The sequence below is a fragment of the Silurus aristotelis genome (genome assembly GCF_946808225.1).
Source record: "Silurus aristotelis genome assembly, chromosome: 9".
Lineage (NCBI taxonomy): Eukaryota > Metazoa > Chordata > Actinopteri > Siluriformes > Siluridae > Silurus > Silurus aristotelis.
Window position 1 is genome coordinate 16,495,132 of NC_139582.1, and position 23,196 is coordinate 16,518,327.

General features: G+C 38.8%; 2 protein-coding genes across 10 annotated transcripts in view; one reads left to right on the top strand and one right to left on the bottom strand.

Moving 5' to 3' along the window:
• Nucleotides 1-15,059, bottom strand: part of tdp1 (tyrosyl-DNA phosphodiesterase 1) — a 28,603-nt gene extending 13,544 nt beyond the window's left edge. Inside the window, exons 1-13 of the mRNA XM_083551064.1 lie at nt 14,874-15,059; nt 13,652-14,250; nt 13,518-13,561; nt 13,189-13,244; nt 10,529-10,625; nt 9,941-9,975; nt 7,068-7,160; nt 4,521-4,691; nt 4,366-4,444; nt 3,545-3,730; nt 1,911-1,959; nt 1,372-1,438; nt 86-193 (exon numbers count right to left, since the gene is read on the bottom strand). Of these exons, the coding sequence (XP_083407190.1) occupies nt 86-193; nt 1,372-1,438; nt 1,911-1,959; nt 3,545-3,730; nt 4,366-4,444; nt 4,521-4,691; nt 7,068-7,160; nt 9,941-9,975; nt 10,529-10,625; nt 13,189-13,244; nt 13,518-13,561; nt 13,652-14,249 (1,583 nt within the window). The 5' untranslated portion in view covers nt 14,250; nt 14,874-15,059. The remainder of the gene's footprint in view (nt 1-85; nt 194-1,371; nt 1,439-1,910; nt 1,960-3,544; nt 3,731-4,365; nt 4,445-4,520; nt 4,692-7,067; nt 7,161-9,940; nt 9,976-10,528; nt 10,626-13,188; nt 13,245-13,517; nt 13,562-13,651; nt 14,251-14,873) is intronic.
• A 1,738-nt stretch (nt 15,060-16,797) lies between these two features.
• efcab11 (EF-hand calcium binding domain 11) overlaps nt 16,798-23,196 on the top strand; it is a 61,086-nt gene continuing 54,687 nt past the window's right edge. For 7 of the 9 annotated variants that reach the window (XM_083551127.1, XM_083551129.1, XM_083551128.1 and 4 more), the window contains exons 1-4: nt 16,798-17,060; nt 17,495-17,590; nt 17,769-17,817; nt 22,835-22,936. In XM_083551127.1, the coding sequence (XP_083407253.1) occupies nt 16,980-17,060; nt 17,495-17,590; nt 17,769-17,817; nt 22,835-22,936 (328 nt within the window). In that variant the 5' untranslated portion in view covers nt 16,798-16,979. The remainder of the gene's footprint in view (nt 17,061-17,494; nt 17,591-17,768; nt 17,818-22,834; nt 22,937-23,196) is intronic. The other 2 variants (XM_083551133.1, XM_083551126.1) reach the window with 1 other exon arrangement.

The following is a 23,196-nucleotide window of genomic DNA, read 5'->3' on the forward strand; positions in this document are numbered from 1 at the left end:
TTGTTATTTTACACGGTGTTTACATGGGGACGTTCACGAGCGACTTTTAGTAAAGTACAGTTAATTACAGGTCTAATTTTCAAACCTTGTAACGAGAAACCAGGCCAGCTCTGAGAAATCCGGCGACGTCCTCATGTAGGTCTTAATGTGGGGCATCGCACTGCTTCTGCCCGAGGTTTCAGCTTTCCATTCACTGAGAGAGAGAGAGAGAGAGAGAGAGAGAGAGAGAGAGAGAGAGAGAGAGAGAAGCGTGGAGGGAGAAAGAGAGATACAGAAACAGAAATACGGGGAGAAAGAGACAGACAGAGAAACACAAGGGTGGAAGGAGAAAGTGAAAGACAGAGAGACAGAAGTATGGAGGGAGAAAGACACAAAGAGTAAGGAAGAAAGATAGAAAGAAAGAGTGAGGGAAGAAAGAGAGAGACAGAAGGCAGGAGGGAAATTCTCATCAAGAGAATGCCAAGAGTGTGCAAAGCAGTAATCAAAGCAAAAGGTGGCTACTTTGAAGAACCTAGAATATGACATTTTTCAGTTGTTTCAAACTTTTTTGTTATGTATATAATTCCATATATAATTTCACATGTGTTAATTCATAGTTTTGATGCCTTCAGTGTGAATCTACAATTTTCATAGTCATGAAAATAAAGAAAACTCTTTGAATGAGAAGGTGTGTCCAAACTTTTGGTCTGTACTGTATATGTAAATATACTTAATTATATAAAAAACTGCAAACGTTCTTTTTTTTTTACCATTTGCTAGATTATTTCAACTTACAGAAATGTGTTCATCTTCTTTACACAGATACTGAATGTATATCAGGCACACAGTGTGCGATTTTACCAAACTTCTAGTTTTTCTAGTTTACTGCTTTGAAAATTCACAGTAACTTCAGCTCAGTTGTATTTCAAAACTAAGCAAGTCAGCTAATAAATATTAATGAGCATCTGAGCTTTGCTTACGAATATTAACGACTAGCAGCTCATTCTGAGTGAAAACTGAACTAATTCAGGAAAACAACATTTAATACATAAACATGAGTAAAAGATCAGTTGAAATGAGACGAGAGAGAACTCGAAAAATAAGTATTTAAAAGCAGGTGCATCCTAATGAGCTATTTGTGATGAAGCGTAAATTAAGGCAACTATAAAAGAGACATCAATCAACTTAAGGCAGAAAGCAATTATAAGGCAAATGAGGTAAACGGTCTTTTAAAATGTTCTTAAAAGGGCAGATTTGGATGTGAATGGCTCTTGAGGGAGGCTCCTGGAATAATGAGACACACACACACACACACACACACACACACACACATACACAAAAAAAAAAACCTTGCAATGACGTCAAAAACCTCTGAAAATGGACAAAACTCACTGGAAATAGGAATGTAGCCAGATCTGCTTCTGTGCTGTCTGTATACTGTAGGGTAAAGAACCTCCAGCTGCACAGAAAAATCATAAATTATACATTTAATAAAGTTTACTATGCAAGAAAAATAGTATTTTGTGTGGTCAGAATATGTAATAATTTGGTCTATAATTCAGTATAATTTTAATATTTTGTTTGGTTAAAAAAACTAAAAAAATTTGTATCAATACAGTAGGAAATTTCACTTGATATGAAAAATGTGTATTAAATATAGAAAATATAAAAATCATTATCTTGAAATTGATTTAATAATAATATAATGATTAAAAAGTCTAAAAAAGTACATTCATCCATATACAACATTTAACATACAGCTTTCGCTTGAAAATAAAAAGATTTGCATTAAATAGTTATATTTAAAGTAGCTGCTTATCCAGCAAAGAAAAACATTATATACAGTTTTTAAACTAAATTAAATATGAAATTAATATAAAAGTACATTTATAAGAAACAAAGTCTTTATGGAAAGTAAATGGAAATAATACCTGGGTAGCCTTCTAAACTGGTGCGAACATTGTTCACTGAAGGATAGACCTGGGGGGGGGGGGGGGGGGGGGAAATAAATAAATAAATACAAAATTCAATTCTGATTGGTCGGAAAGTGTTGATACATTTCTGAGAACAGCAGCAAATCAGTGGTTTATATTAATAATATATTAGTATGTTAGCGAACGTTATTGTAGTAGCCGATTGACATGGACGTGTTTGGCAGATGTTGCACGTAAACGGATTATAAAAACATCTGTAATGTTTGATATGGTGCACCGAATCGTCTTCTCCTAGGTGTGTGAGCTGTAAGGCTGAAAGCTGCACACATTCTCTCTGATTTATCGCTGCATGCTTTTAAAGCCCTGGCCTGCCGGTGCAGATGGCCGTTCATCTGGTTCACCTCTCACTGCGTTTCTCTTCGATTAAAAACATGCAGAGAAACGACATCCCTGGAAACCCGGGGCGCAGACTGTGCACGGATTAGAGTTTAATTCCTGCTTCCAAAATCTCTGCAGAAGAAGAAAATCAGTCTTGCAGCTTGATTTTTGTATTTCTTTTTTAAAACACGTCTTAATATCGCATCGATTTTATTCGGCACCTAGCAGGGGTTTGACGATTTGGGTCGATAATATAAAATGATGAGGATTATAAATCGATTATTGTTGAATAATTCATATTTTTATAAACCGGTAGTATCACATCGTAGCAGGTTCATTGTTCTTACACTGCCTTATATAACAAATCCCATAATATTTAAACCATATGCTAACTAATTAAATCATATCAGAATGGTATCAAGTAGTTGTTAACTTATGATACAATGTGATTCAATTCATAACAAATTCAGTCAAATAAATCAGTATTGTGGTATCAGAATCTGAATGAGATTGTGTTGAATATTTTAGAATTAATGGAAAACAGTAATTGATTTAATGTAGTAAACATTTTCCCTTAAAACATTTCTTTTGCTGGAGTTTTCAGTGAGACAAAAAACCTCTTGCTGAGGAAGAAAGTGATGAGACCAGTAAGTGTTTCTTGCTCTTTTTTGTCGATTACGTTATCAAAAGTCACAGTTGAAGTCAGTTTGAGACGCTGTACAGGTCTACAAATTAGATTGAGGAGACAAGAAATCTATATATCCTGATTATAGCATCAGGCCGAACTGGCAGCGTAAAACTTGCCTGATTATTCCATTAGGAATGAAGATATAGATATTGTACATTTTAGACACCATGCATTTTCTCAATTTTTATGAAATTAGATTAGTTAAACCCATCATGCCATTAGATGAAATAAAACATCTCCTGTGACGAGTTTAGAAAGGAGCAGTTTCATTTCATTTGGTGCACCAGTAAAAAAAAAAAAAAAAAAAAAATCAAATTCACTTTGAAGTGAACGTAAATAAATCTGCAATTTTCATTGCAGTTCCGCCCGACTGCATTAATGAAGTCGTCAGGAGAAAACGAAGTGCTCATTTATCCTAATGAATGAAGTGGGTTAGGAGGAGGAAATGTGCTGTGTTTATTCTAACGTCTCTCCGGGCACGCAGACCTTCACCGTGAGAGGTAAAATGCAGAAACGCGGCTCTATTAATTGCACCTTCTTTAGCGAGATCTTCCAAAACGCTTACCAGCAGGAGCCTCGTCTCTGGGGCCGTTAACGTTTTTGCGCTCTTCCCCAATGTTGTCAGAGTGTGCTGGAACTCTGCTGACAGCCACTTGGTCTTATCGAGGCCCATAGAGCCGATGCTGGAGAACTGACCGATCACGGGCCAACTCTCGGGGTTCTGCACCGGACGCGCGTATTCTCTTAGCAACTGGGCGGGAAGAAGTTTGATTAGAACCATCAAAAAAAAAAAACATACAACTTTACAATGGTGCGCAATATGACGATGTAATATTGATATTATGACCGGGAAAAAATACATACATTTCTTACGGAGTAATTTCTGTAGAATTGTCAAATATAGAAACATTCACTAATGATTCAAACTGTATAATAGATCATACAGTGACATCATCAAATAGAAAATTTTAGAGCCTTAAGAACCAAATCAAAGTGTTTTGAAGCAGATTCTTGTTTTAAAGAGCCAACACGTTTCTTCTTTATTTAAAAAATATATAACCTACTATATATTTCATCCCCAAGTTCCATTTATCGCTTATGTTACAGCAGCTACCACCTGTCGTTCCCTCACCAGCATTTGTTTTCTCTTTCCTGAAGTTAGAAAACCCACAAAAAAGCAGCTTTTTTCGTTTTCCTGAGAAACCTGTTCTATCACATCTAGCAAATCAGCCTCTGACATGCTGAATATACAAACAAATAAGCTACAGAAAATGACTAAAATGAATCAATAATAATAAATGTGGCTCAAATAAAAGATTTTTGATGAAATTTAACAACTTCCTGCGATTATAACAGGGACTTGAGGTATTATCTCGTGTTACTTACCTTCCGTAACTTTAAATGACCCCACTTCTCCATGTTGGATCCCTGAAACCTCCCTGGTGTGGAACCGATAAGGTAGATCCTACAAAATAAAATAAAGTGCAGGTGAGCGTACTCAAGGTTTCAGGTCCAGGCTGAAGATCATCGTTCGGCCTCACCTGGTTTCTGACAGGTCATGTTCTTTAATCCTCTCGATCCACTCGGCCAGCTCTGGGGCTCGGTATGCGTTCAGATACTCCAGCAGATCTCGTTTGAAGAATGTAGGAGACTCGCCGGCTGTGTCCGGGCTTCCGTCTGGTAACCGTGGGTACAGAGGACTCATCCATAGTCTGCAGGAGACACAGAGAGGAGATTTATTATTATGAAGAGAAATGAAAGACAGAAAGAACGACAAAGAATGTCAGAGTATGTGCAGTTGTTATGACAAGCAGCAGCCTTAAGAAACGAATAAAAATAGAATGAACGAATGAGAGAGATATGAAAAAAGAAAGTAAAGACAGAGGGAACGAAGGAACAAAAGTAGCATTCAAATTATTATAGACAGACAAAAAAAGAAAGACAATGTCAAAGAATAAAGGAAATATATAAAGGGTGGGGGTAGAGGCAAGAAAAAAAAGAAGGAAAGAATGGAGGAGATGAAAGCATAAGGAAAAAAGAAAGGGCAGATGCCTTTTTTTAGCCTGACAAACGGCACCTTTGTTATTGCGAGAGAAGATTTAAACACGGCATTAAAGTAGCACACGGTGACGAACCTGTCTCACAGTGAGAGAAGAGAACCCCTGGGATGACGGATCATGTGTCCTGATTAAGAAATCACAGTTATGACATGAGGTGAAGTGAGACGACTGTCTCTCTCTCTCTCTCTCTCTCTCTCTCTCTCTCTCTCTCTCTCTCTCTCTCTCTGTCTCTGTCTCTGTCTCTCTCTCTCCCAGAAAGTGTGTAGTCTAGTCACTGGATAAATTATTTATTTAACTCTTTTAATGTTTTATGCTTTGTTATTAAATAAAGTTATCAGACAGAACACAACAAAACACGCCTAAATAGACTAAATGTGAAAAACGAACCTGTATTTAGAACAGCTAATGAATCATTTGTGAGTGTTATTCAATGAGCACTATGAAGAACTGAAAGTGCAAAATGAGTCGGCCATATTGTAGTAAACTGATTGTGTTGCAGGATGAAGTCTTTTTATTTTTGTGGATTTTTTTTTTTTAATCTTATTGTGCTGAGCATGTTGAGTGGTGCCTGTGATGAGCGGGGACAACGATAAACGGTGTTAAACGGTGACCTGTCGAGCAATAAAGATGTATTAAGCGGTCATGGTTTGTTGAGCGATGACGGTGTGTTGAGTGGCGACAGTGGTGAAAGGTGACAGTGTTGAATCAATCATTTCCATTACAATTACGACCTGGTTGAAGAAAACGAGTGCTTTTTTTTAGATTTTTACAGAAAAACGAGAAATAAAATAATGATTTTCACTGTTTAGCTGAAAGACAAGTCGACAATTACGTGAATAACAATGAGCGAGGGAATGAGGCAGGAATAATGAAAGGATGCCTGGGTTCAGATGCAGCCTGACGAGGGAACAGCAGGACGTTAATGAGGGCCCTCGTAGCGCTTTGTGTAGGATTTCTGAAAGATGAAGGAAATGTGGCACTCGAGAGATGTCAGGACAACGGAGAGGACGGAGGGCAGAAGAATCACAACAAATTCATATTCAATATCGCATGTATGTAGTCCGTATGTATTTTAGCTAACGATATTACTCTTTATGAACAGTCATTACGGGGCGGCAATAATACAGATTTATTTCATATGTTATAGTAGTGGAGGGAGCAGAGCTGAAGATGTTGAGATGATCATTGGGAGTGACGACGATGGACAGAATTAGAAATTATAGAGAGACAGCACATAGAGGACGTGGAGACAAGGTGAGGGAGGCGAGATTGAGATGGTTTGGACATGTGCAAAGTAGGAACATGGGGTAAATCAGTAGGAGAATGCTGAGAATGGAGACACCAGGAAGGAGGAAAAGAGGAAGACCAAGGAGGAGGTTTATGGATGTGGTGAGGGAAGACATGCAGGTAGTTGTTTTGAAAGAGGCAGATTTAGAGGAGACACACACACACACACACACTCACACACACACACACACACACACACATATACATATCAAGGAAATCCCTGTGATTTATCCATTCAAGCAGGAATCAGCAGTCGGTCAGCTCTAAAGCTACAATCATCCTTTCATGCTCTCGTGCTTTACATGCAAGTTATGCAGTATGTGATTTTCCTACATATACCAGAAACAAATACTTGAAAGAAAAAAAACCCCCAAATGACTAATTATATTAATGAGTGTGTTCTAATGCACCCCAGTGCGGATAAGTGGCAGTTTGTAGACAGTATATGTTCGTAGTGTGACTGATTAATGCAGATTCACAAAAAAAAGCTCAGTTCTACTCTATTAAAACCTATTTGGAATAAATCAGCTTCGTTTCAGTTTCCAAAAAGCATCTGCTCACTGTGTTGTCATGGCAACTGGCCCAAAAAAAAAAAAAAAAAAAAAAAAGACACCAGCACGCTAAAACTGTCAAACAGAAACGAAGTGGCTTTATATAATCAGAGTAGAAAAGAAGCAAAAACGCTACAAACGTTTCCAAATTTGTGTAATGAGCGTGTGTGTGTATGTGTGTGTGTGTTACCCTTGAGTCTTCTGGTACCAGTCAGCTTGTATTAGGTTCGATGTGAGGATAATGACCCTGAAGCCTTCCTCATACCACAAGAGCATCATCTTCCTGAAACAGAGCACACGTTTCACTCGTCCGTATACACGACTGTTAGCATCAAATACCCTTCATATGTGTCAAACATTTCCTTTAAATAAGATTAAAGGGGCAGTTTGTTTGCAATTCAATTTCCAATAACAAGTAGTTTCTTTCTTTCACCAACTCTGTTAAAAATGTTTTAAAGTAATTATGGTGTTTTAAATTACATAAATCATCAGGACACCAAAACTGAACTTTTGCTGTGTTTCCACACGGAGGGTTTTAATTGCCGGATGTGTGCATCATGGTGGATTTTGGTGCTCGATTTGAGACTTCGCGCATCAGTAAAGCAAATGTTTAATGGGTAAAAATGATTTTTACTGAAGTTTATTTTTTATAACCAAGTAAAAAGAATGGACGCTGATAATATTTTTATTAATATTATCATTTAATATTTGTATTAATAATACATTTAAAAAACTTTAATGAAATGCAAAGATTTAAAAGATTTACTAATATTCTAAGGATTAATGGATGAATAATAATCTATCGCTCTCCTCAGTGAGTAATGGCAGTGTTTTAGGCATAAAAATTAACAAACATTACAGTCTTTTATGTTTTTTGAGACACATTAATATTCCTTTTGTTTCTAAGCAAAATAAAAATTTCGTTGCATACAAAACAGGAAGTGGACAGTGAATAAGTGGAAGAAAGTTCTGTGGAGTCCAAATGGGACAATTTTGTCTCCATCAAAAGAACCTGTTTCAGATGGAGAACTGGACAGAAGATGTGATCAGGCTGCTTCACCCCCACAGTCACACATGGAGGTGGAAGATTAATTGTTTGGGTTTGTTTTGGAGCAGGGAAGGTTGGAGATTTATCCCGAAAAGTAAACGGAATCCTGAACCAACATATATCCTATTCCATACTTCAATACCATGTGTGCGAACTTCACCGTACAACAAGACGATGAGCCGAAGCGACGAATACGTCTGAGTTCTGTAAGAGTTATTTAGAGAGCAAACAGTTGTCTGGAGTGTTTATTGTGTAACGACCTGCCCAGTCACCGCACCTGAATCCTACTGAACTGCTCTGGGATGAACTGAATCATAAAGAAATCTTCAGCTAATAAAGAACAACTTTGGCACGTTTAAGAGGCACAGCAAAGTGTTTCAGCTGAATGTCTGGAGAAACAAAGTGTCCGGATGCTGAGAGTGTAAAACTGATCTTCATGCTCAGGGAGGATTTTTTTTAATCAAAATAAAGTGGAAACATCTGGACATGGTCAAAGGATACATGTGTATCTCAAAAACCATAAAACTCTCGGTGTTTAGAAACTTTTCACAGCCACTGTATGGTTCAGTAATATTTTGATAAATGACATTTTGGAAAATATTGCAGTGAAAATGCACACGATTGAAAGGCAGATTTACTTAAATGGCCATGGACAGTTAGGTTTTATAAAGTATTATAGGAATAATGATTTATGTGGTTATACACCACTGTGCCTGTTTGCGGCTGGCACGAGATGTTCTGTTTGAACAAAAGACCTCTGATCAGAGCTCTAATACACCTGAGAGGAGTTTTCGGTCCGCCTGCCGCAGGTGTGATCATGTCAGTAATGTTTTATTTGCTTCATTAAGTGAAAGGGGGCTCGCATCTCCAAAGCTTCCACCCACTCACTCGCTTCTGAATAATACATGTTGACCCTTTCACTGGAAATGTGCTTCATTACTATTCAGTGTGGAACATGGCGTTTAAACTCTATGAAGCAGAGGTCCAGCAGAGGTTCAACACTCTGTTTAAAGGTTAAACACATTCTTCCTACCCTAGCTGTTTTGGATCGTGATTGGTTAAAAGGCGTTCATAAATCTTATATAACAACATGATATGATACTTTTGCATTTTTTTTTTTTTTCTTTTTTTTTTTGAGGGTTATCATTTCTATAGCAAATATTGAGATGTACTGATACAGGGAAAGCTTTGCAGTAATGGTCATTCTGCTTCATCAAAACATTTTATTTTATTCCTTACTAATTGGACACACCTGCAGCCAGGTGCATCAGCGGAAAGAGGTGTGTAAAGCAATCATGGATGCACACAAGGTGACATTTTCACTCTAGGGTTTAGGATTTGGGTCTTTCCAGTGAACGGCATCGCTGGATTCAGTGTCTTGTTTGCGAAAACGCCACATGGCTACGACACAGTGGAAAGTACTCTGAATTTGAGCGGTCTGTCATATGAGGCATATTTTAACTGTACCTCTTAATTCATCCATCTTTTGTGTTTATATTTTACACTGACGACCGCTTGTTCAGTTCCGCTTCGGGCTCTCGTGTGTTTCGATCTAAATTTAGTAACAAACCATAGCAACAAAGTGGCAGCACACAGAATCTGCATTTGAATTCGCTGAACAACAGAACGAAACACCACATTAACAGGAAAGTTGTAAAAAATCATTTGTTCCACGGCCTTGAAAACCATCTGCTGCCTGCAAATGCAAACAACAGAAATATACAAACGAGCAAACAAGTCTTAAATTTAACTTTAATATAGTAATAATACAGTATTCCTGACATTGTGCTTCTGTTAGCTGAGGAAACAGATATTAAAGCTGGAAAAAAACCCAAAAAAAAACCGGGTAGAATCATCCATTAAAAAAACAAAGCGTCAGACGCGCTGTGTATTTTTGAAAACCCCAGATGTTTCGCACTTATAAGTTTACGTTGAGGCCAGATTTGAACTGTGATGAATAGTGCAAGTGTTAATCTTTTCCCAAACGAGAGAGAGAGAGAGAGAGAGAGACTTACGTATGATGAGTCCCGAAGGCAATATCCAGCTTGGCCTGTTTAAAAACAAACAGATGTTCAATTTGAACTCTCAATTAATAATACGTGTATTTCTCCACTCAGCCTCACTCCATCTTCATCATTTTTCTGATCTGACTACAGACAGGTGCATTTAAACCTCTAAATGGTTTGAGCTCTGGTTTATCTCGCTGTCTAGCCCACCCTGAGCATTCCCAAAATTCCTAGAGTTACAGAGAACATCAAAAAAAGCTGCATTTGCGAAAATCAATTTCAATCTTTGTTGTCTGTAACAGGATCCGATTTCAAATATATAATATGATTGGGATTTTTCACGCTAAAAAAAATATGCATGATGATAAAGATAATGATGAAGATGACGCAACACCTTTATTTCTATGATATTGCATTAACTAGAGAAGCATTTATTGGAAAAAAGAATAATAATAATGCAGAGTGGTTTATCTGTTTTAAAGAAGTACACGTCCCCCAAGTGGAGAGAAAACTCATTACACATTTCCCAGAACTACAGTCTATTGTATGTATTGTGAACAAACCTACACACATTTGAAGAGATTGTTAAAGCCGAACCTGACAGAAGCGGATGTGGCTGTAGGGCTGAGCCTGCTGGATGAGCCGAGCCTTCGACTCCCGCTTCTCTCCGTGTACGATAGTTACAGGTTTATTCCTAAAAATAAATAAATAAATAATATAATTAAATAATAAAATAACATACCTGTGTGTGTGTGTGTGTGTGTGTGTGTGTGTGTGTGTGTGTGTGTGCGCTTTGTTTTATTCTTGTGAATTATAAAAAAAAAATGTATAGATTTGTTTGGTCAAACCGTACAGTGGCTGTTAAAAGTTTCTAAACACCGAGAGTTTTATGGTTTTTAAGAGACACATGCGTGTTTTTGTTTCTATGCAATAAACAAGATAATGTAACAATAATATTTCCTTTGACCAAACAAATCTATAAATGTCCAGATGTTCCACTTTATTTTTAATTCAAATAATACTCCCTTAGCATGAAGAACAGTTAGGGTGGCATAACGAAAATTAAGGGCAGAACAAAAATTAAGGCAGCGGAACAAAAATTAAGGCGGCAGGAAAAAAATTAAGGCGGCAGAACAAAAATTAAGGCGGCAGAACAAAAATTAGGGCGGCAGAACAAAAAATGAAGGCGGCGGCGGAACAAAAAATGAAGGCGGCGGCGGAACAAAAAATGAAGGCGGCGGCGGAACAAAAAATGAAGGCGGCGGAACAAAAAATTAAGGCGGCGGCGGAACAAAAATTAAGGCGGCAGAACAAAAATTAAGGCGGCAGAACAAAAATTAGGGCGGCAGAACAAAAATTAAGGCGGCAGAACAAAAATTAAGGCGGCAGAACCAAAATTAAGGGCAGAACAAAAATTAGGGCGGCAGAACAAAAAATTAAGGCGGCAGAACAAAAATTAAGGCGGCAGAACAAAAAGTAAGGGCAGAACAAAAATTAGGGCGGCAGAACAAAAAATTAGGGCGGCAGAACAAAAATTAAGGCGGCAGAACAAAAATTAAGGCGGCAGAACAAAAATTAGGGCGGCAGAACAAAAATTAAGGCGGCAGAACAAAAATTAAGGCGGCAGAACCAAAATTAAGGGCAGAACAAAAATTAGGGCGGCAGAACAAAAAATTAAGGCGGCAGAACAAAAATTAAGGCGGCAGAACAAAAAGTAAGGGCAGAACAAAAATTAGGGCGGCAGAACAAAAAATTAGGGCGGCAGAACAAAAATTAAGGCGGCAGAACAAAAATTAAGAACAGAACTAAAATTAAGGTGGCAGAACAAAAATTAAGGGGGAAAAACAAAAATTAAGGTGGCAAAACAAAAATTAAGGGCAGTACAAAAAAAAATTAAGGCGGCAGAACAAAAATTAAGGCGGCAGAACAAAAATTAAGTCGGCGGCAGAACAAAAATTAAGTCGGCGGCAGAACAAAAATTAAGTCGGCGGCAGAACAAAAATTAAGTCGGCGGCAGAACAAAAATTAAGTCGGCGGCAGAACAAAAATTAAGTCGGCGGCAGAACAAAAATTAAGTCGGCGGCAGAACAAAAATTAGGGCGGCAGAACAAAAATTAAGGCGGCAGAACAAAAATTAGGGCGGCAGAACAAAAATTGAGGGCAGAACAAAAATTAGGGCGGCAGAACAAAAATTAAGGCGGCAAAACAAAAAATAAGGGCGGCAGAACAAAAATTAGGGCGGCAGAACAAAAATTAGGGCGGCAGAACAAAAATTAAGGTGGCAGAACAAAAATTAAGGCGGAAAAACAAAAATTAAGGGCAGAACAAAAATAAGGTGGCATCCAAAAAACCCCCAGATATTTCTAAAGGAGGACAGCAATATCTGGGTTTTTTGTATTTAATTTACTGATGCAGGTACAAAAAGACTCACTTTTTGTGCAGATTTTGCATAATGTTATAACATTATGTTGCAAAAATTCAATAATAAATCATTTACTCCTCAAAGTTAAATATGGAGCTATTCAACAGTAGCTTGTAGTGTTTGTTATCCTGCTGAAAATGTGTAAATACATTATATCACAAATGAGCAAATAAATACATTTAAAGAATATAATTCTATTATATAAAATACATCGTAATATTTTGTAGTTTGATTATCAAACCTGCACTATACTTATATATATTTTTTTTCATCATCATCATTTCATCTTCTCCCGCTTATCCGTAATTCGGGTCGCGGGGGCAGCAGTCTAAGCAGATTCCCCAGACACTTCTCCGTGTCCAGGGATCGGGCTGTCAAGGCCCCCGCCTTCGACTGCTGCCCAATCCTCTCAGCACCGGTCCCTTACGGTCCCTCCTGCAGGTGGTGAGCCCACGGAAAGCCCCACGTCGCTCCGACGTCACGGTCCTTGTTTTTCCCGTAAGGGTCCCCTGGAGCATAGAGGGTTAAGGGCCTTGCTCAAGGGCCCTAGAGTGGCAGCTTGGCGATACCGGAGCTTGAACCCCCGACCTCCCGATCGGTAACCCAGCGCCTTAACCGCTGGAGCCACCACTCCCTTATATACTTTATACTATACTTATATACTTTATATATTACAGAGCCAAAAACCATCATCATGAATAACATGACTAAATTGTGCAGTTCTGTAAGAGTCTGAATGTATTCCAGATGTTATATGAAAAGAGCGGAGGAACGGGGAATCCTGCACTCCAAAAAAAAAAAGTGTAAATACTGTGTAATGTATCTCCCTACCTACCTAAACTCAGGAGGATATTGCTGAACCATCCATGGAATATCAAAGCAGTAGTTAAACTGTGAAGACAGAAAAAAATACATCAATAATCACATACATTATATACATATATTTTATAAACACATTTCCAGAGCTTGCTGCTGTTGCTTATTGCTCCAGTGTGTGTTGTGATATAAATGAAATGGTAGAAATGGAAATGATCTAAGGAGATGTTTACAGGAGTCTCCAGTGTTCAGGAGGAGGCTGTGAAAAGAGGCTGTAGGAAGATAGTAACTATTCATAGAGGCTTCATAACACCACTCTGTTATTGATTATTAAGATAAGGACGGTACCTGGACGGATTCCTTCAGCGTGCCGAACATAGGGGACAGAATTTCTGTTAAAGGAAAAAATTTTATTATGGAAATTATAAATAAGTGCATCCAAAAATATTGGATTAATGGACATCTAACGTACACGTGTTTACCTTTGATGTGCAACGCTCCAGTGTTGAACTTCTTTTCTATTCCGGTGACTTTGTTTAAATAAAAGCGATACGTATCGTTCATGTTATTTAAACTCGCCTCGAAGAAATCAACGGGTTCCTCTTTATAATAATTATCACCATGTGGACTCGGGGGACGGTTCAACTCGCGCTTCTTTCTCGGAGGACTGGAGCTCGCTGGTCGAGGTTTTGGTTTGTTCTTAGTGGCTGATGAGGAAGGTCCCTCTCTGTCATGGTCATCGTCATCACTGCTGGACAGATTCCAGCCTCCTTCCTCTGTTTTTCTCTTGCGTTTCGGTGCTGGAGGAGGATCGCTGTCGTATCTCACCGGATTACTCTGATGGAGACGAGCTGCTTGGCGAGCCTCGGAGCCCATGATCGGGGCGGATGTTTGTTCAATCTCGAGCTTCATGTTGTTTTGTTTTCTGGGCTCTGATTTGGGGTTTATCAGTGTAGTAACTGGGTTGGCTTTGGGCGCTGGATCAGGTTTGATGTTCCTCGCCTTGGGTGGTGTTGGTGGTACGATGTTATCATCATCATCGCTGTCAGACAGCGTCCACTTGCCGTGCTGGCTCTCCATGCTGTTTGAGAGTGGAAACAGAACTAATTCATGCATTGTGTAACATTGTGTATATTTTACGGTAGGAAAATACGGTAGGATCTGTATTACCCAAATGTGGTCTAACAAATGCAAATTATTTATTTAACTTTTTCCATGTAAATGTATTTTTTTTTATTTAATCAATTGAATTGATTACTACATTTATTCAATATAATAAAAAGCTGTAAATTTACTTACAAATTTACTGTTTAATTTGTGTGTGTGTATGTATATATATATATATATATATATATATATATATATATATATATATAATATTAAATATTATTTTATATATTTAAACAAGCAGTTATTTTAATTTATCAAAGTTATTTTATTTTAAATTGTTTTAAAATTTTAAACTATTCTTGCTCAATAGTGTTAATAATAATAATAATAATAATAATAATAATAATAATGCACTGTGTTAATAAAAAGCGACAAGCAATGTTATATTTTGTTGATATGGACTGATGCATAAATAAAAAAACACTAATTACTTTCATTAAATACAATTCAAAAGTAATTAAACTTTATAACAGTCGCTTTATTTCTATAATAAATACAATTCAGTCACTTGGTTTAACATCAACTGTGACTTACTCTGGAGGGATTCTGCAGATGAAACGCTTTAACAACAATACAATAAAATAAATACTGTCACTGAATTGATGGTAAAAATGCACAATGTTTATATTTTAGAGCAAACAATTCATTGAGCAGAAACCGGAAATAGATCCATGTGCATCATTTCAACCCCGCGCGATTACAGAAAACAACTGTGAATGCACTGTAATACCAAAAAAACAAAAGTCAAAATAAAAGTCCCTTATCATGTGCTCGAGACTAACATGTATAGCTGTTTTTAAATCCAACGTTTTATATATAAAAAAATTCCAAATGCAGCTATAAAACGATTTAAAACTAGAAAAAAATGCAAATGATGATATATATGAGATGCAGGGGAGTTTGTTCAACAAGATTTTGGAAGGTGAGAGGATGCTTGAGGAATGGGGAAGGAGTGCACTGGATCAGTTGAACAGTCACACCATGAAGTTATGGGAAAGAGTAGTGGAAGCCAGGCTGAGAGAAGAGGTGACCATCTGTGAGCAACAGTATGGTTTCGATACTAATGAAGATTACTACGGATGAATTATTTGCTTTGAGAATGTTGATGGAGAAGTATAGAGAAGGTCAGAAGAAGTTGCATTGTGTGTTTGTGGATTTAGAGAAAGCGTACGAAAGGGTGGAGAGAGGAGATGTGGTATTGTAAGAGGAAGTCTGGTGTGTCAGAGAAGTATGTGAGGGTGGTGCAGGACATGTATGAGGACAGTGTGACAGCAGTGAAGTGTGCAGTAGGTACGACAGACTGGTTCAAGGTGGAGGTTGGACTGCATCAAGGATCGGCTCTGAGCCCTTTCCTGTTTGCAGTGGTGATGGACAGGTTGATGGACAAGGTCAGACAGGAGTCTCCATGGACTATGATGTTTGCGGATGATATTGTGATTTGTGGTAAGAGTAGGGAGCAGGTGGAGAAGAGCCTGGAGAGGTGGAGGTACACGCTGGAGAGAAGGGGAATAAAAGTCAGTAGGAGTAAGACAGAGTACATGTGTGTGAATGAGTACCTGGGGTCAACAGTGTAAAGTAATGGAGAGCGTGTTAGAGAAGTGAAGAAAAGAGTGCAGGCAGGGTGGAGTGGGTGGAGAAGAGTGATAGCAGAAGATTTGTGATAGAAGAGTATCTGTGAGAGTGAAAGGCAAAGTCTATAGGATGCATTTGAATGTTTTGGAGAAAAGGTGAGGGAGGTGAGATTGAGATGGTTTGGACATGTGCAGAGAAGGGACATGGGGTATATTAGTAGGAGAAAGCTAAGGATGGAGCCACCAGGAAGGAGGAAAAGAGGAAGATGAAGGAGAAGGTTTGTGGATGTGGTGAGGGAAGAAGGGAAGGGGGTATCGAGACGGCTGATCCGCTGTGGCGCCCCCTAATTGGAGCAGTTGAAAGTAGAAGAAGATAGTTTTAACTGGTTTAAATTTATTTCGTGTAACATCTGACTTAAACAAAAATAAAATACGTGTTTTACAGAGTACATGAAATAAATATTTGCAGAAATCCGTTTCTTTTGTGACTTTTATTACATCGAGTGGTTGTTAAAATGATAGTCGTATTTAACTTCACGTAATTTGGCTTTTCTAGTACTCAATCTTGACACCGAATCTCAATCAGCACCCGATCGGATATGTAGTGCACTAGGTAGTGTGTGAGCGTGTAGAATCTAACCTGAAGTAGTGCACTAATGTAGTGAGCAGGCCGCCATTTTAGACTTGAATGACGCAAAGAAAATTTTAAACGCGCCCTGCTCCCTTCTTTTCACGTAATTGTTATTAAATGTAATATAATATAGGGTCATAATCTAAATGGATCATAATCTGAAAAAAATATATATAATATTCTTCCCCCTACGAGAGACGTACTGTTAGGTATGCACATCCTGGTATAGGACGGTGGCCGTATCACTTACGCGGTCGAGTTGTATTTATAGTGCACTACGCACTGTCAGGAAGACGCAGTGATCATGCGCCCTAGGTAGTGCACTCGTGAAGTGAGGGCTCCGTTAGAGGGCTCACGTGCGTGCCAACGCGTCGCCATGGAGATTTTTTCAAACGTAACGCTGAGAGGCGACAGATTCCGAAGGGGACAGAGGGGGAAATGGCCGCCTGTAGGTCCTCTGCGGTGTGTAAGATCGAGGAGAGGAGAATAACCGCTGCTGACAGGAGGAAGTTTGTGTCGGTAAGCGTGTCTACAGAGCCGCGAGAAACCGGTGCCTAGCGGAGAAAGTGTGGTAGAGCTAATCCCGAGTCCTTAGCAAGCTAAACGAGCTCGGAGTGTGTACTAAACTATTAAAGTTTACCACCTGACAAAACACTTATCAAACTTCAAATGTACATTTAGTGCACTTCTGTTTTTTTTTTTTTACTTTCTTTGAAGTCAAAAATAATTTCCGCCCGAACAGGGACTTGAACCCTGGACCCTCAGATTAAAAGTCTGATGCTCTACCGACTGAGCTATCCGGGCTCTGAAAGTCTCAATAACATTCAATGCATTTTACTCGTATACGCCTCTTTATTGTTTAAATAAACTACAACAAACACGCACAAAATAGTTTTTTCGGGTGTCTATCATTATTTTCGCGTCTAATCTTATTTATTATCTCTAAAAAACAGGTTTTTGATCAGTGTGATGTGGAAAAGAAGAGCTTTTTGTCCAGGGAGGATCTGAAGATAGCAGTGGTCATGCTGTTCGGTTATAAACCTTCCAAGGTAAATCCTGAACGCAGCCGCAAGAGGGCGACATTGTGTGGATTATTATCTTGTAGGCATGTGGTGGTTTTTAAGAATCAAAGCAGTGTGTGAATTTTTCATGCATTTGCATAGAAATAAAAATTTTTTTTTTTAATTGATTGATTTAATGATTTCCTACTTTTTTTTCTAATTGCAGTCAGAGACCAGTATGATGCTGGAGGCTTGTGCTACACCAAACTGTCCAGGTATGGACATGATGAGCAGGTCGTTTCAGATTACATCTGGTGTGTGTGTTTGTGTGTGTGTGTGTGTGTGTGTGTGTGTGTGTGTGTGTGTGTGTGTGTGAGAAAGCACTTTAAACTTGTTATACATCAGATATAATTTCCTATAGTTTCAAATATGTTAAACGTCACGTTTAACATCAGGGTTTGGTCCCCAGGCGGCTCCTGAAGAGCTCGTCCATTACCTTTTTTCATCACATAGGTGACTCATCTCCATTTCCATTCAAGCTGGAGAAAGACCTCGCTTTATACACACTACTCAAGGGAAACGAAAGCTTGATTTGATTTCGTGTAATCCTTTTTTGCACGTTGCCACGAATAAAAAGACCCCTCACAAAAAAAAAAAAAGAAGGAAAAAAAAGGAATTTTGGAACGAAACACACCGTTTGACAGACAGGGACGCTGAAGAAAAGAGGGTTGGCAAGCTGGTTTTTTTTTTTTTCTTTTTTTTTTTTTTAAGGCGAGACATTAAACGGTTGAAGACCTAGATTAGTAAGCAATTTGTCTCTTGTTTTACGCCACGAGCAAATTGCTTTTGTATACTGCCCCACAGGAAAGCGCGAGATAAATTAGTTAAAGTGGTTTGCTCGCAGTGATGAAATACTCCAGCGTTAAATCTCGCTCCGAGCAAGCGGCGTATTAAATTGCCCCTCTTCTGAATTTCATGTGATTACTAAATTAGTGATGGCAGGAAGGCAGGAAGGAGTGGGTTGCTGGCCCTAATGGGGAAGGATTGGCGAGACCGAGCCGCAGGTTCCCTCCGGCAGACTTTCTTAGAGAATAGATCCCACTCGAACGGCGGCATCTGAGCCAGGATACGTCGCCGTCTCTCAGTAGCCCACTCACTCCTTTCCTTTTCTTCTATCTTACTTTGCTTTGAGTAATAAATGCAACACGAGAGCCGGGGTTTTACAAACTGTCTTGTTCTGGTGAACACCTCAGTGTCAGGGCTGGCTGGTCTGAGAAACGTAAAAAAAAAATAAATAAAAAGAATCTCTATTTTTCCCCTCATTTTCACGTGTTTCTGACTGTTACCCAGTTTTTTGCATGGAAACAATGACAGAGGAACTTACACGTGTCTCAGGTACAGGAACAGGTACAGGGCCAATGATGATATCAAAGGTATATGAATTAATTAAATCTAATAAATCTAAATATACATATTTATCTATAATAACATATTATAGGAGTGCAGAATTTGAGGTACAGATTCTGAGAGCAGCTCGGAGCTGTTGTCTATTTTTACATATCGTTTGGACATAACATCAAGACCACCTGCTTAATCGTGACTGGTCCGTGGCTACGCAGCCCCACACGCAGCAAACTGCGATGCACTGTGCATTCTGACACCATTCTATCAGAACAGCATGAACTTCTTCAGAAGTTTGAGCTACAGGAGCTCGTCTGTTGGATCGGACCACACGTGCTTCGCTCTTCACGTGCCTCGGCCGCCCACGACCCTGTCGCCGGTTCACCACTCTTCCTTCCTTGAAGCACTTTTGACAGATGACTGAATACTGCAGACCAGAACATCCCACAAGAGCTGCAGTTTTGGAGATGCTCTGACCCAGACGTCTAGACGTCATCATTTGTCAAACTCGCTCAAGTCCTTACGCCCATTTTTCCTGCTTCTAACATCAACTCTGAGGAGAAAGTGTTATTTACTTTACCTGTCATAATGTTGTGTCTGTTCCAGATGTGTGTGTGTGTGTGTATATATATATATATATATATATATATACACTGTATATAATAAATGAATGAATACCTTCTGGCCAATAAGAATCCAGAATTTCACAGCGCTGCAGTGTAATATAACCAAAGTCCACGAGAAATTGCATGTTTCAGTGATTTTATAAAGTCCAAGCACGAGAACGCAGTAACAAAACAATATGATAAAACCCAGCGTTCAATAACCGATATTAACCGATAATTTTTTTTTATTATTAATAACATTTGCAATAATCAAACAGCATTCATCTGCCATACAATGGAGGGTGTTAACAGGAAGCATTGGTTGCTAAGCAACATATCAGGCGAATATTTAGCGCATCTAATGGACAGAACAATGGCTCATGCTTCGTTATGTTAAAACACGTTTGATATTCTCTGCACGTGATCTTGTAGTTTTGACGACATCTGCGATTATCAGATTAAATCCATCTGCTTTAGTCAGTCCTTTTTCTATATTATTGTCTTTCGGAAGGACATTATTATTATTTCATTATTGGGATCAATTAATCAGAATAATATCTGCTCAGCGACACTCCTTTTTCATTGATCGACCGGGTAACATGACGCCAATACGTCCTGCAAAGCAGCATTTGGTGAACGTACATCTAAAAACTACCAGAACAGCCAATCACGCGACGTCATTCGACCGCCGATCTTGACGCAGTGAAAACGTTCTCGTTCCTGTTTCCCGAGACTTCAAGACACTCAGCTTCCTCAGCAAATATTTCTTTTCCATTACATTCCTGTCAGAAAAAAAACCCTCCCACAAATATCGGCTTTATTTTGCAGATGGAGTTATTTATTGTGGCTTTTGTTTAAACAGCCGTCGAGCTGCTCGGGGACGGCGGAGACTCAACAAACGCACACCGCAGCCGATTAGATCACAAGCTCTACATATGTATCTCTGAAAGATCCGTACGCCAAAAAAAAAAAAAACCCTCGTCTCATTAATATTCAAGACTCATTAACAAGCGACGAGTCTTTTAACCAAAAAAACCCAAAAAATCAGTGTGAGATCAGACTACGCTTTATTTTTATTTTGCCATTAATACAATGAAGGTGTAATACATCGGATTTGTAATGGAACTCAAAAACAAACCCTGATTTCTAAATAGTAACAAAATGCATTTCATTTCTCGAATCTGATTGGTCGAACGTGCATATATTTGCATATATATTTGCATGAGTTTCTTAGTAAAGTCTTATTCACAGGGACTTGTATGGCAGATCTCTCAAACGATCTAATAGTAAACATACAGAACATTGCAAAAGTATTGGGACACTGTGAAAAAAAAATAAAGGCGTTAATAAATTATTTCTGTAAAATTAAATTATTGAAAAAAAAATTAAAAATTAAAAATGAAAGTAAATGAACAGAAAAAAAGTCTGATCAGTGTTTGGTGTGACCATCTTTTGGCTTTCAGTTCTTACTTTTGCACACTTTGTACACTTGCATTGCACATTAGCATAAAAATGGTTTTTTAATCAACCAATAGGAATCCAACACTATGGTGCAACACTATAATATGGTGTATACTGTGTAGGAAAAAAAAAGACAAATATATGTAGGTAAAGCACACAATTATTTCGCCCTATTTTTTGTTATTAAGACGCACATCAGTTACAGCTTTCTGGGGAAATTCTGTTTGGTGGGTGGAGCTTAAGGACCAGATCGTTTCTGGATATCTAATCTAGCTACTCAGATGCTGTCTTAGAGTTCATATTAATGCTGAGCTCATGCTTATTGGTGGCAGAAGGTCCAGTTAATTCCTAAACCACATTTTCAGTGTGTGTGTGTGTGTGTGTGTGTGTGTGTGTGTGTGTGTGTGTGTGTGTGTGTGTGTGTGTGTGTGTGTGTGTGTGTGTGGTTTGAGATTCAGAGAGTTACAGAAAAGTCTTCGGGTAAAACCGCAATCAATCAGAAATTCCTTCTTCTTGGAGACCAAACCCTCTGTTTGTGCGATTTTATTATTTAATTTTTTTGCTTGAACTACTACTTTAACACAAGGTCAGAGCGAGGTTTTATCCGTCAGTCATTCTGCACTTTAACCTCCTGACCACGTTTTCTTTTCTCTTCACATCCAACGTCACGCACTACAGAGAGAACCAAACCGCACTCGCTTCAGCATTCAATCTACACGCCGCACTGTACGCCATTTATCACGTTTCACGTGTACGCGAAGTGACAGGCTGGATGTTGAGCAACGGCGCGGGTGAAAATAGAGGGATTGCGTTGTAGAGGTTAGAGGGGAGAAGAGGAGAGGAGAAGAGATACAGGGAAAGGAATAAAAGCAGGAGATGAGACCACCCAGCTGACACCCTCCCTGTGACGGATGTGCTCTGTATCTGAGGGAATGGCAATCAGCCCTCCATTGGCTTTCTCCTCAACAGCACTGTATGAAGGAAAGAGAGCAAAAGAGAGATAGAGAGAGGGATGGATTTTTAAAGAAGCCCACACAGATTTCCGTCTTTCGTTTTTTTACTCGTTTTTTTCTTCTCCAAGAAATACTTGTGTAAACAAGCCTGAGCTGAATAAATACACTACTATTTGAATATTTTGTTTCCGAAATACAGCTCATTATTTTCTTAAATATTCGCGCATTAGAAATCTACATGATGAGGGTAGTGATATCCACTTCCCTCTGTGATGTCCTGTAAACCTCCCGAGGCTACGACTGCCCTAATTTCCTCAGCGTCAGAAGCAGCGCAGGCCTGGAAAGGATGGGCTTTTTTATTAGACATTAGATAAGCCATACACATCTCTTTCTCAGATGCATTTACTTTTATTTTTGTGTTCAGTTTTTAGTGTGTTAGAGTGTTTTTGACATGTTATTTAATATGTCATTGCTTAATGCATTCTTTTTATGTATATATCATGAATCACGATAGATCAGGAGGGTCTGGACTCCAATCTGTTAATTAATTAAAAATGTCTCCAAGACTCATACATGTCGGTGTGACGGAAGCCCTGGAGAGCCCCGTGCATCCCTGCGTACGCTCGGTGTTTCCCCAAAAAAACGCTGCCTAGAACCTCGCAGTCTGGCTTTTTCATCTCAATAACAGCACTCAGAGAAAAATGACTACCCTGCAGGCAAGAGGGAGACGTATTACTCCTTTAAACACAGTGCCTTCAGATGACTGCCATGTAAAGGAAGTAGAGGCACTTGTGTGGAGAGCTCTGTAATATAAACCCAGCGTCTGTCTTTCTTTCTTTTTCTTACTCTCTGTCTCTCTATCTCTCTCAAAGGGGTCTCTTTGGAGCAGTTTGTGTCTCTCATGGGGAGGAAGTTATCAGCAGGGGATCCATATGAGAAGACGAGACGAATCTTCAGGTCGTTTGATCTGCACTGTATGTTCCCCGCTCCGCGCCTCTATCTCTCCTTCTGTCCTCTGCTTTGGTTAAAGAAACACTGTTTTTCAACCTTAGCAGTAGTGTAGGGTGCAGCTAACATGAAGGTTTCATCGTATCGAAAAACTTCAATCTCAACTTCTCAAGTGTGAGGGGAGAAAACAGCGTTTTATTCCAAGATATTCAAGTGTTTTATTCCTCTTCTACTGCAGCAAATCACCAATCCAAATTTTACATTCAATCCAAAATACCGTTTACTG